The sequence below is a fragment of the Phoxinus phoxinus genome, assembly GCF_949152265.1.
Source record: "Phoxinus phoxinus genome assembly, chromosome: 20".
In the NCBI taxonomy this organism is placed as follows: Eukaryota; Metazoa; Chordata; class Actinopteri; order Cypriniformes; family Leuciscidae; genus Phoxinus; species Phoxinus phoxinus.
In genome coordinates this window covers 3,556,174-3,570,301 of record NC_136895.1, presented here as the reverse complement: position 1 = coordinate 3,570,301, position 14,128 = coordinate 3,556,174, and the positions used below count along the sequence as shown (strand labels likewise).

The following is a 14,128-nucleotide window of genomic DNA, read 5'->3' as shown; positions in this document are numbered from 1 at the left end:
GCAGAGGGCGTCTCACACTCACACACACACACTAGAGGTCTGCACGGGCTTTAAACTGAAGCCCGAACCCGGCCCGTACCCGCGATCATTTAACCCGACCCGACCCGACCCGACAATTACATTTACATATTATGCCCGAACCCGAGGTCCATTCTGTTTCTCACAGCAAATACCATTTTTGCAATATGCTGGACATATTAAACAAATACATGTCGGCGCAGCGGCCAGCATCAGGACAGCAGTGAGAGAAAAAAACTTACCAATTACGTGGAATGCTTCCAGATTGCGGCTTTTCCTGCATCATTTGGAACTGTCATAAGTTTTCCCTCAGTAATTTTTTGCTTTATCAGACTCATGGTTCGCTTGTTCTCGTCTGCTGTCTGTCTGTATTGTGACTGAAATAGCGCGCGAGAGCACATGCGCAAAACAGTTTTGTGATATAAATGATATGATAAAATAAAACAAATAATTTAAAAAAATTATAGGCCTATATATATATAATTATCATTATATTTGAGAGAGAGAGCCTGTACGTGTGTCTGTGTGTTTGCACATATTGCACATCTGCGGCTGCGCACGTATGTACTTTCTCTCTCTCGCGTGCCGGTCACCACAACAAAGCAAGCAGGCAAAGCACACGGCACGCAAACTATATATAGCCTATTTAGTTTTTCTTAGTTAAACCCGAACCCGACCCGAACCCGAGGCTGTTCATTAAACATTGACCCGAACCCGACCCGAAACCCGCACATTTTTCGGGACCCGTCGGGCTCGGGTCGGGTAGCAGACCTCTAACACACACACACACACACCGCATATCCCTCTGAACAGTAGAGGGCGTCTCACACTCACACACACACCGCATATCCCTCTGAACAGCAGAGGGCGTCTCACACACACACACACCGCATATCCCTCTGAACAGCAGAGGGCGTCTCACACTCACACACACACCGCATATCCCTCTGAACAGCAGAGGGCGTCTCACACTCACACACACACACACACACCGCATATCCCTCTGAACAGTAGAGGGCGTCTCACACACACACACACCGCATATCCCTCTGAACAGCAGAGGGCGTCTCACACACACACACACCGCATATCCCTCTGAACAGCAGAGGGCGTCTCACACACACACTCACACACACACCGCATATCCCTCTGAACAGCAGAGGGCGTCTCACACTCACACACACACACACACCGCATATCCCTCTGAACAGCAGAGGGCGTCTCACACTCACACACACACCGCATATCCCTCTGAACAGCAGAGGGCGTCTCACACTCACACACACACACACACACACACACCGCATATCCCTCTGAACAGTAGAGGGCGTCTCACACACACACACACCGCATATCCCTCTGAACAGCAGAGGGCGTCTCACACACACACACACACACACACCGCATATCCCTCTGAACAGTAGAGGGCGTCTCACACTCACACACACACACACATTGTGTCTCACACACACCGATTGGTGAATCTGAATGTAGTGTTTACATGAACGCTAAACAAGTGATGGGTTGATGTGTGTTTAGCATTAGCATCTCGAGGTCTGGGCGCGGGTCCGATGCGCGGATGGGGAGCGGGAGGAAGAGGCAGGGCAGTCCCGGCCGGACATGTCCGGGGAAAAGAGGACGTATGGCCCCCACTACTCAGCTTTCTCCACAGAGCAAGAGCCTGTTAGCTTAGCTTAAAAAAAAGATGGCTGACACTATTTGTGCATTTTGTGAGGTAGATCCCACCCTTTATGGGCGGGTTGAAAACACAGCGCCTTCTACTTCTAGCCAGGAAATACTCTTTTTCTAGACAAAAAAATACATTCGGTGAAGTATCCCTTAAAGTGACTCAGACTCACAGAGCGTTCAGATGGTGCAGTGTTTACTGAGCCGCTCTTCACTGACAAGCTGCACATAACAAATAATCAATTTCATAATCACAATAAGCCAAATCGGTTTAAGCACGATTTCATGTTAATTGCGATTGATCGCGCAGCACTATGAAGAAGAGAGCCTCTCACGCGGTGGTGTAGCGAGAGACGCCCGGACAGGAGCGGAACGGGGACGGGGCGCTGGGAAAGACGCTCAGGAACACGGGTGAATGAGGAGCAGGTGTGGCGCTCGTGGGGATCTGCCTCCTCTGGCGGCGAGCCGCGTAACGGAAGTTCAGTGGCGGTGTGACGGCGCGGACAGAGCCGCTGAGCTCCTCAGAGGACGAGGTCTCGGCAGACTCGCTGGATTCGCTGGAGGAGGCGGGGAGCGCGGCGTCTGGCGCTGGTCCTGCGGGGAGGGCCTGATACACCGGCTCGGCCAGCTGAGGCGGCTCTGCTCCAGCATCCTGGAATGAGGGCTTGGAGATATCAGGGATATTGTGGGTTGGGGTTTTGGAAAGTGTGGTGGACTTTCCCTCCGGCTGTGTGGGAGTGACAGCATGCACCTGTGGGTCAGTGACAACAACACATGAAATACTTCATATATTTGATGAGCATTTGGTGTGTGAGTAATGCTGTATCTGCATTTGTTGTTCCTGTGCAGCCACTATAAAGTTAATTTATGATCAGCACTTTTACAACGCCATGATTTCCAAGTTTCTTACTGAAGATTACAACATTGTGGTGGCAATAATCTTTCCAAAAAGAGTAAGGAGAAAGGTGGACAGAAGGAAGGAATTAAATCGTCTATTTTTGTCTTTCCGCTTTTCTAGACAAAATAAAGCAAGAAAATTTCAATGGGAGATTCAGATCCACTGGCTCTGTTACGTTGAGGTGTTGATTTACCTCAGTCATCTGGCTTTTAGAGCTGGAAAGTAAAAGGCCTGACAAACATGTATGGATATTTAGGGTACCTGCGGGTGAAATATTTCACAGGACACCTTCACATCTTGCTGGCCGTGGTCCGGGCCAAGAACCTCCCCGACACAGAACCCAACAGGCTGAAATGAAAAACACAATAACCACGCTATAATGGCCGAGAGAAAGCAGACTGTTTGGGAAAATACGGAACACTTCATCAAATAAAACTTTTTATGGTGTGAGAAAAACATCGGATGTTAGGTACATCAGACGGGATCCGGCTCAAGAACATGGAGGTGAAGGACTCACCTCTTTACCTTCGTGTCCCGGCTCACACTGGACCTCTGGGAACGGAGCGAGAGAGCACTCCTGGACGGTGTACTCCACAAAACTAGCGGAAACTGGGGAGCTCTGAGAAACACAGAATAAAAAGATTCATTTAGTCTGGCCGGGGAACAGTGTGACTGTATTAAAGAACTTCTGTCGTCACATACGGACTGCATTTTTATTAAATAACTTGGATTTCAAGTGGCTTCAGAAGACTGCAACACACAAGTGGTCTAAAGTCATTTTATGGTGCGTTTTAGAGCTTGACCGTGTCAGTACACATTCACAATTATTGCATTTCCTGGACGAACTAAGCCTTTACGGATAGAAATGTGGATTCAAGAGTTCACACTCATAAATGATCAGATAAAGTTTGTGTATTTGTGCTGTCCGAGGAGAGGGCTCCGAGGGGATTTTGGCCCGAACCCAGAGAACTCCCCCGCATGTCTGGTTAGGAGAGTTCGCAGGCGAGTGTGAGGAGACGGGGGGGTGGGGGGGACGCTGAAAACTGTTTAAGGAACATTTTATTTTATTTTTATTTAACCTTTATTTAACCAGGAAAGTCCCATTGAGGTTAAAAACCTCTTTTTCAAGGGAGTCCTGGCCAAGAGGCAGCAAAAACACAGTCAATTCCATTTATAAAAGTTGTACAATACAAATAATTAAAAATATTTACAATTTAAACAGGTCATTTCAGGTTCTCTCAATCTGGACTTAAAAGTATTTAGGGGAATAAGTTCAGATAATTTCAAGTCTTTTTGCAAAAAGTTCCATGCAGAAGGAGCGGAGTAGACAAAAGCCCTTTTTCCCAGTTCTGTACGGGCAAATGGAACAAAGAGCAGCAAGTGATCATTTGATCGCAGTGAATAAGAACCAACGCTTCTCCATGTGATTAAACTACAGATGTAGGATGGCAACAGACCAAGCATGGCCTCATACACAGGTTTCTTGTATACAAACAATACCGGATGCGCGCGCATCCAAGAGGCAAGACCGCTATATGTTATGCCGAGTTCTGTAAAAGAACATTGTAATTAACGTAGATTTCGCATTGTTTGTAAATTCTTGTTGACTCAATAATAAACTGCAATTTCAGAGTTGGATCTGTTTGCTTGTGTTTCATTTGCATATTAATATAACATTATGTAAAACGTTAGTTACTTGACTAGAATGAAATTGTCCAACTAAGTTTGCGAATCATAAAAACCTGACATACCCTATGCATTTAGGCTAGTTTACAGCACAACAGCTCCGCGTCATCTCTGCTTCTGCTGGATATAGCCGTAAAGACTGTTGCTTTCTGCCTCTTAGATGCGTGCGCATCTGTGTGATGACGTTGCACAGAAACCCGTGTATAGATAAAAATATGCCAGTGCCCTGATCTCCTGTAGGACAACGATGGCCATCCCACTCTGGAATACAATTCACAATGATCATTCAAGTTTTTACAATTCGTAATAAATCTCAGAGACGCATGATAAACAGTGTCAATCTTATGCAGACATTGTGCTGAAGCGGTCCTATACACCAGGTCTCCATAATCTAAGACAGATAAAAATGTTGCAGTGACTAGCTGCTTTTTTGCTTTAAAAGAAAAACAAAAATTATTTAGAAAGAAAAAGGACGGTTTAAGTTTGAGTTTCTTCACAAGGTTGTCTATATGAGGCTTAAAAGTGAGAGCATCATCAAGCCAGATACCAAGGTACTTATAAGAATGAACCACCTCTATAACACTTCCAGTCAAAGTGAACACAGGAGGAGGAGCTTGAGAAACCTTCTTAGTATTACTAAACAGCATCAGTTTGGTCTTATCAGCATTGAGAACCAGCTTAAGCTGCATAAGCGTGCGTTGAACCACATCAAAAGCTTTCTGCATAGACTCAACCGCTTTAGCTGGGGATGATCCAAAACAATAAATAATCGTGTCATCAGCATAGAAATGTATATTAGCATCCGACACATTTTGTCCTAGTTCATTTATATACATGATAAACAAGAGAGGACCTAATATTGAGCCTTGTGGCACCCCCTTGTGAACCTTCACTAATGCAGAACATAGACCATCACATTTAATGCACTGAGTCCTGTCACTCAGATAATTCATGAACCAGGAAATTACAAAATCAGACAATCCCAGACAAAGAAGCCTATGCTTTAGAACAGCATGGTCCACTGTGTCAAAAGCTTTCGACAAATCAAGAAAAAGTGATGCACAGAATTGCTTTCTGTCAAGAGCGACAAGTATGTCATTAATTACTTTTGTAACAGCGGTGATGGTACTGTGATTTTTCCTGAAGCCCGATTGCAGTTTAGAAAGGAGTTCAATTTGAGTATAAAAACTCTTCTATTTGGTCTGAAACAAGGGATTCTAAAAATTTTGACAAAACACACAAGTTAGATATAGGCCTATAGTTAGTTAAAACTGCTGGATCACCTCCTTTAAACAAGGGAGTAACAAAAGCTGACTTCCAAACTGATGGTATTTCATTGGTTTGAATTGACAGATTAAAAAGAATTGTAAGGGGCTCTGCAACAAAATCAGCTGCCTTTTTCAGAAAGTAAGGCTCTATTAAATCTGGTCCAGGAGGTTTTCTGTGATCTAACGCTTTAAGAGCTCCATGCACCTTCTGCACAGTAAAAGAAACAAAATTATAAGGCTCTCCAGAAAACACTGGAGAGAATGTGCATGGAGTGACAGCGACTACTCCTGTCGACTCGGACAGAGAACCAACTGATACAAAATGCTCATTAAAGCAATTTAAGACATCAACTCTGTCGTAGACTGGGTGAGAGTTTTTTAAGACAAATTTTGGGAGGGCTTCATTACTTTTATTCACAGAAAGAGACTGTCATGATTCTGCCTTCTAATCCTTGTCTTTCAGTCTTGAGGCAGGATCATGACAGACCCATGTTTTATCTGCAAACACATGGCCTTGTTGGGCCATGTGCTTGTGTTGTCTCATCTTCTAGCCCCGCCCTCCTTGTTATCCTCGTTTTGTCATTATTGCTTTACCTGTGTCACCTGTTATGTTATCATTAGTCTCGTCATTATTGCTTTACCTGTGTCACCTGTTTTGTTATCATTAGTCTCCCTATTTAATCCCCTTGTGTTTGCTGTCCTGTGTCGGTTCATTGTTAATCCATGTCAAACCTTGGTCTGAGTATCTTGTCAAGAGCTGTTGTCCTGTTGCCTGTATTAGTTGTTTGTTTACTTGTAGTTATCTGTCACAGTCTAGTTAGTCTCCATTGTCCTGTCTTGTTTTGCCCCCTCGTGGGTTTTGTTTTTCCCTGCTTTTGTCTTTAATTAAACGTTGTGTGTTGCATACAGTCTGCGCTTGGGTTCATCTGCTATCCACGTAACAGAGACTTGATGACTTTCCAAAATTTCTGTGGATTATTAAGGTTTTCACTTGTGACTGATAAATAATATTCTGATTTAGCCTTTTTGATAAGAGAGGTACATTTATTTCTTAGTTGTCTGAAAATGGACCAGTCAGTGGCAGAATCACCATTTCTAGCTTTAGCCCATGCCACATTTCGCTGATGGATAATGTCTGACAACTCTGGAGAAAACCAAAGGTTTTCTCGTCCCTTCACTCTGTGCTTTGTCCAAGGAGCATGTTTATTTACAATTTTCTCAAAATTCTCCTTAAAAAGTGTCCAGGCAAGTTCAACGTCAGGCAACAGGCCTAGCTGTCCCCAGTTAATCAAAGATAGATCATGATGATAGGCTTGTTCATTAAAGTTTTTTAAATTCCTCTTTCTAATAATTTTGCGATTTACATTTGGGTATTTTACTGCCTCTCGAAGTAGCAATAACACAATGATCACTCAGATCATTACAAAAGACACCCATGGATAAAGATTTATGAGGGACATTTGTTAGAATCAAGTCGATTAAAGTAGATTTATCTGGATTTTTTAGATTAGGTCTTGTAGGTACATTTACCAACTGGCTAAGACTGATAGAATCACAGAAAGATTTAAATTAATCAGAAACAACATTTAGCCAGTCCCAATTCAAGTCCCCGGCCAGTAAAAGTTCCCTATAGTTTAATCTGGACAAAAGAAGCTTTAAAGATGATAAAGCCTCCCTGGAGGCCGATGGAGGTCTATAACACCCCACAACAGTTATTGAAAGGGACTTAAATATTTCAACATTTAAGGCCAAAAACTCCATTTGCTTACAGAGAGACTCAGACAGAACAACTGATGCACCAAATCTTGACTTAACATAGATAGCTACGCCACCACCTTTCTTCGGCCTGTCACTGCGAAAAACATTATACCCATGCACATTTATATCTTCATTAGTAATTGATTTCGTCAACCATGTTTCCGAAATTACCGCTATGTCTGCATCTGTAGATTCAATCCAAATTCTAACCATGTCCATTTTGGGTAGTAAACTGCGAACATTAAGATGAATTTAAGTCCAGGCATTGATTTAAATTCAGCAGGGGTCAAGACATATTGCAAACAGGGGCCAGGATTGGGCTGCACATTTCCAGATAGAAGTAGGAGTAGTGTAATAATCAATCTGCATCTTACAGTATATTTTGAAGCCAGCCTATCATATGCTGAAACCAGGCAATGCCTGTCATTAATTGAGAAAGACAATTTATACAAAGCAAAAAAAATTCTGCAGTTTAGGCAAATCCCAATACAGATCCATCCAGAAGTCCAGGTTCCAACAAAATAGTTTTTTTTTTTTTTTTTTTTTTTAAACATAGGTGAGTCGACTGCGTATATATATATATATATATATATATATATATATATATATATATATATATATATATATATATATATATATATAGGCCTCCACTCATGCTGACTGGGTAGACATCCTGATTACTGATTGGTGACAGCTGTTGGAATGACATTGGATTGATAATTTGAACGTTTTCCTCCCGAACTTTAATAAAACATTAGCCTGACTTCGTCATACTCATATTCTAGGCAGAATGTGAGTCTGATACTGCTCCACAGGGCTTTGATTATGAGGCGTGTCTTAACCGAACCAGGAAAAAAAACTCTGCACTCAATTGGATAGACCTACAAACAATCAGAGCCAGGGCCGGATTAACCATTAGGGCAACTGGGCACTTGCCCAGGGGCACAGGACATCTAAGGGGCCCTGGGCACCGTCAAATATTATGTTAGATTAGGGGTGTGCGATATCACAATTTTTGTCATTTGTCAATTACAAGTCATTGTGCCCAGGGGCCTCTGAACTCTTAATCCGGCCCTGATCAGAGCAACGCATGTTGAGCGACGCATAGTTGTCCACAGAGCTCAACTGCTCGCACCCTGGAAGAAGTAGTAAATGAATGAGTGTAAACGATCTTTGCCGTTGTTGTAAAAGGGAATTTAAGAGTTCGTGGAGTACTTACAAACACGAATAGCATTTTTGAGAGAAATACAAAAGGTGTATGTATATACGAACAAGTTATCCGTTTAGGATTAGATCTCAACAATAAAGCAAATAAATCTCGCATTTGTCGGCCCTGTCTCAACTTTATAAGAGAGAAACGGTTGCAACGCGACTCGAATGATTTTAAAAAACGGAAAGACGACGAAAGAGACCCCGCTGAAGAAGCGTGTTCATCTGAGGCTGGAGAAGCGTGTTCATCTGAGGCTGAAGAAGCGTGTTCATCTGAGGCTGGAGAAGCGTGTTCATCTGAGGCTGGAGAAGCGTGTTCATCTGAGGCTGGAGAAGCGTGTTCATCTGAGGCTGAAGAAGCGTGTTCATCTGAGGCTGGAGAAGCGTGTTCATCTGAGGCTGAAGAAGCGTGATCATCTGAGGCTGAAGAAGCGTGTTCATCTGAGGCTGGAGAAGCGTGTTCATCTGAGGCTGAAGAAGCGTGTTCATCTGAGGCTGGAGAAGCGTGTTCATCTGAGGCTGGAGAAGAGTGTTCATCTGAGGCTGGAGAAGAGTGTTCATCTGAGGCTGGAGAAGAGTGTTCATCTGAGGCTGGAGAAGCGTGTTCATCTGAGGCTGAAGAAGCGTGTTCATCTGAGGCTGGAGAAGAGTGTTCATCTGAGGCTGGAGAAGCGTGTTCATCTGAGGCTGAAGAAGCGTGTTCATCTGAGGCTGAAGAAGCGTGTTCATCTGAGGCTGGAGAAGCGTGTTCATCTGAGGCTGAAGAAGCGTGTTCATCTGAGGCTGAAGAAGCGTGTTCATCTGAGGCTGGAGAAGCGAGTTCATCTGAGGCTGAAGAAGCGTGTTCATCTGAGGCTGAAGAAGCGTGTTCATCTGAGGCTGAAGAAGCGTGTTCATCTGAGGCTGAAGAAGCGTGTTCATCTGAGGCTGGAGAAGCGTGTTCATCTGAGGCTGAAGAAGCGAGTTCATCTGAGGCTGAAGAAGCGTGTTCATCTGAGGCTGAAGAAGCGTGTTCATCTGAGGCTGGAGAAGCGTGTTCATCTGAGGCTGAAGAAGCGTGTTCATCTGAGGCTGGAGAAGCGTGTTCATCTGAGGCTGGAGAAGCGAGTTCATCTGAGGCTGGAGAAGCGTGTTCAAGCTGGAGAAGCGTGTTCATCTGAGGCTGAAGAAGCGTGTTCATCTGAGGCTGAAGAAGCGTGTTCATCTGAGGCTGAAGAAGCGTGTTCATCTGAGGCTGGAGAAGCGTGTTCATCTGAGGCTGGAGAAGCGTGTTCATCTGAGGCTGGAGAAGCGAGTTCATCTGAGGCTGGAGAAGCGTGTTCATCTGAGGCTGGAGAAGCGAGTTCATCTGAGGCTGAAGAAGCGTGATCATCTGAGGCTGAAGAAGCGAGTTCATCTGAGGCTGAAGAAGCGTGTTCATCTGAGACTGGAGAAGCGTGTTCATCTGAGGCTGAAGAAGCGTGTTCATCTGAGGCTGAAGAAGCGTGTTCATCTGAGGCTTCAGAGAACAGAGATCGTGAGCGCATCCCTTCCATTGGTTTTTATTGCGTCCCATCTTCTTAGCGACCATCGGAGCCAGCTGATAAATTAAAAGTTTGCTGAATCCCGTAGGAAGGACGGCAAACACATCTTTCCGATCGACAAATGCCTTGATTGCGGTTCTCTGTTCGTCTTTTAAAATGAATGCGCTGTGGATTTCTTTTATAACAGACGCGATAGCAGAATCTAAACATCTCAGTTCTCCAGCTGCAGTCGTCTTCATCTTTGTGGAAAACCAGTTCAACCCAACCGCTCTTTGATGACGTGGTGATTACGTAACCGCAGATCATCTGTCCATCAGCGATTAAAGCCCGCCCTGGCAATTTGATTGGCTCGGCCTTCTGGGAGCCGAGCATAATTACTCCTCAACGGATCGAGTCCAGACCGAACTTCCCGACCAAAACATGCTGTGGGCGAGGTTCGGGCTGGCACCCAGGCTAATAAAACATCATATAAATAAAAACCCGGCCCATATCTGGCACACGTGGAAAGATGATCCAGATCTGGGCCACAAGCAGGCCATAGCAATGCCACATGTCAGCCAAGAGCGAAGAAATAAACCAGAAGTGGACCTTATCTGAGCCACAAAATCTGTGTATATTAAATATGGAGTCATCTCAGCCTTGATAAGCCTGTTAACAAGCAGAATCACTGAAGAAAAGAAGAGAACAGAAAAAAAGACAAGCAGCATTCATACTCCAACATTAAGTTTGTCCACGAACTTTAGCATTTAGTAGCAAGGCATTCCCGGATTAGTCAACGTTAACTTGACTTCAAGCACCTAAAAAGCAACTTCAAAAAGTCTGAAAAAAAAAAAATGAATGCTTTAAACCGGTATACAAATCCACAGCGTATAACCGGTAGTGTCGTGGCAAAGCTACTGTAAATGAAACCTCAATTTAATGAACTGCAAAAATCTATAAATTGCTGATCTGTAACCTGATGGGAGGCTCTGGTGACGGTGTTCACGGTCAGGCCGACAGGAAGAGTGCTCTGTGTGTTGTGTTTCAGGAGGGACGTCCTAGCTGTGGCGACGGCTTCATTACTGTCGACCGGCAGCAGCACAGGACAGTCTGGACACGTCAGACGTAACTTCTCTGGAGGGTCTTGGGAAAGAAAGAGGGAGAGAATGAGCAGGATAAAAGAAAAATCTGGAATTGTAATTGCATCAGTTAGTTAATTTCACAAAAGCAAGAAATATAAACTTTTTCATCAAGAATCGAAAAATAAAATAATTTTCAATCATGGCCCTGGCTAGTAAACAGAATTTGCACTTGTTATTAAGCAGTATCAATAAAAGCATTTTTTAATGGCATGCCGGATAGTGTTGAAGGATTCATACTGTATGTTTGTTCGGAGCATGTGATTGTAGGTTGTTTTGTAATAGAGGCACGGTGTAATGGAGAGTTTGCAAAGAAACTTGTGTTGATGGAGCAGCCGATTGGATCTGACAGAAGCTACATTGCAAACCGCAAGTGTACAATTTCATAATGCTTTGTCTGTAAATTATGGTTTTATATTGATAATAATATGGATAAAGCATGCAATATTTTGGCAATCAGTGGCTTTTTACTGAAACTCCTTAAAGGAGCCGTCCCTGTTAGCTGTCACTGGACTCAAAGTCATTACATATTTAAAACAGTAATATCCTATACTAAACCTAAACTAATCTTGACAAACTATATATCATTTGAAAGCTTACAGTCTCTCGTTTTCATATTTGGTGACTGATTTTCAAAATAACAGAGAAGCTGTAATTTATCAATTTGCAACAAGAATATATTCATACTCCTAAGGCGTGTTCAGACCTTTATTTTGAAATAGTGATGAACATGAAAAATCATGAAAGAATAGTAGAAACCTCAGTTTGTTTTCATGCCAAGAGTTAAAAAGATAGCATCCATTCAATTCTTTTAGAAAAAAAGGTCTGAACTTTTTTCAAATATAAAGAAAAACCACATATGGAGATGGAGGCGCCCTTATATGGGCAGTAATGTCCACTAGTGGAGAAGTGTGGTACTGCGCCCAAACTAAATCTCACTGAAAGCTGATTTTCTGAGATATCAACCTAAAGTTTGAAACACAACTTGTTCAGATTTTGATTTTGATTTTTTTTTTGCCATTTTAGAGTCCACCGGGTTTTGAAAAAATATATTTTATATAAAATATGAATAATTAAAAATTTTATATTGTACATTTTCATAGACTCAAACTTCTATAACTTTTTTTTCTGTTTCACTTTCTTAATTTATTTAACTTCTACAAAAATCTGCCAAGTGTCTTCTCTAAAATAAGACCTTACATCTATATTCCAAAGCATTCTTGAATTACAAACATTTAAGTTTGGAATTTAATGCATTTTCATGTCTATTAAAAAAAAGGGGGTGACAGTTAACAGGTTTTAAATACTGATTATTTTATACAAAAGGCCAGAATGATGGAATATAAAATGGAAATAAAGATTTGACCTGGAACGAGTGTGCAGTCATAGCTGTAGAGGTACGAGAAGCCCTCAGGTGTGTGGAGGACTGTGGTGTTACAGTTTCCGGAGATTTGCTACGACACAAGGAACATACATTAATTGTACATAAAACAATCCAAATAATCAGACACATTCTCTTTTCAAGACAGTAAAATCAGAGATTCTGCAAACCATCTGCACTGAGTTGGATTAGAGTAGAAGTTAGATTAAAGGGGGCGTCATATGATGCTTTTTACTGTAATGTTTTCCTTTTCCTTAATCTGTTCATGTCTAAGATCTGCAAAGCTGCAAAGCTTACAGTCTCCTACAAAGGGGATTTATTCTATCTAACAAAAAAAACACTACTCCAGACCTCCTCGATCCAACCCTGCCTTCACATGCTATCTGAATTATCATGAATGCGAGTGTCACGTTTGTCATGGACTTTCTGTTTGTTGTCTTCATCATCATTAGTTCATTTTCATCACCTGTCTAGTTAATCAGTTAATCATCCTTCATTGTCATCACCTGTTGTACCCTCGTCATCCTCTGTGTATTTTAGTTCCTGTCTTTCACCTTTCAGTTGTCGGTCAATGTTTATGTTACGTTGTATTGGATGTGTTACCCAGCTGCCTGTACCCGTTTTTGTGTAAATGTATGATTAGTAAAAGTTTGAATTGGAGCTTTGTGCCTCTGCCTGTCTTCATCCGCACCATACCCGTGACAGATTGACCGACCCACAAATGGATCTAGCAGCAGCTTTGGGGAGTCTCCAGCCAAAAAGGCGGCCACGCCTAATTCTGGTTCCCAGGATGGCCGCCTTCACGCTTCTTTCTGTTCCTGAGATCCCGTCTGCTGATTCTGCACCGCTGGTCCCGTCCAGCCCAGAGCTTCCTGCACCGCTGGTCCCGTCCAGCCCAGAGCTTCCTGCACCGCTGGTCCCGTCCAGCCCAGAGCTTCCTGCACCGCTGGTCCCGTCCAGCCCAGAGCTTCCTGCACCGCTGGTCCCGTCCAGCCCAGAGCTTCCTGCACCGCTGGTCCCGTCCAGCCCAGAGCTTCCTGCACCGCTGGTCCCGTCCAGCCCAGAGCTTCCTGCACCGCTGGTCCCGTCCAGCCCAGAGCTTCCTGCACCGCTGGTCCCGTCCAGCCCAGAGCTTCCTGCACCGCTGGTCCCGTCCAGCCCAGAGCTTCCTGCACCGCTGGTCCCGTCCAGCCCAGAGCTTCCTGCACCGCTGGTCCCGTCCAGCCCAGAGCTTCCTGCACCGCTGGTCCCGTCCAGCCCAGAGCTTCCTGCACCGCTGGTCCCGTCCAGCCCAGAGCTTCCTGCACCGCTGGTCCCGTCCAGCCCAGAGCTTCCTGCACCGCTGGTCCCGTCCAGCCCAGAGCTTCCTGCACCGCTGGTCCCGTCCAGCCCAGAGCTTCCTGCACCGCTGGTCCCGTCCAGCCCAGAGCTTCCTGCACCGCTGGTCCCGTCCAGCCCAGAGCCTTCGCCGCTGGTCCCGTCCAGCCCAGAGCCTTCGCCGCTGGTCCCGTCCAGCCCAGAGCCTTCGCCGCTGGTCCCGTCCAGCCCAGAGCCTTCGCCGCTGGTCCCGTCCAGCCCAGGAC

General features: G+C 44.3%; 1 protein-coding gene across 1 annotated transcript in view; it reads right to left on the bottom strand.

The window, feature by feature from the left end:
• The window catches only part of LOC306987767 (fetuin-B), a 30,003-nt gene that overhangs the window by 1,938 nt on the left and 13,937 nt on the right, over positions 1-14,128 (bottom strand). Inside the window, exons 4-8 of the mRNA XM_079592305.1 lie at positions 12,531-12,618; positions 11,002-11,168; positions 3,120-3,221; positions 2,864-2,950; positions 1-2,455 (exon numbers count right to left, since the gene is read on the bottom strand). The exon at positions 1-2,455 is cut by the window's left edge and continues 1,938 nt beyond it. Of these exons, the coding sequence (XP_079448431.1) occupies positions 2,036-2,455; positions 2,864-2,950; positions 3,120-3,221; positions 11,002-11,168; positions 12,531-12,618 (864 nt within the window). The 3' untranslated portion in view covers positions 1-2,035. The remainder of the gene's footprint in view (positions 2,456-2,863; positions 2,951-3,119; positions 3,222-11,001; positions 11,169-12,530; positions 12,619-14,128) is intronic.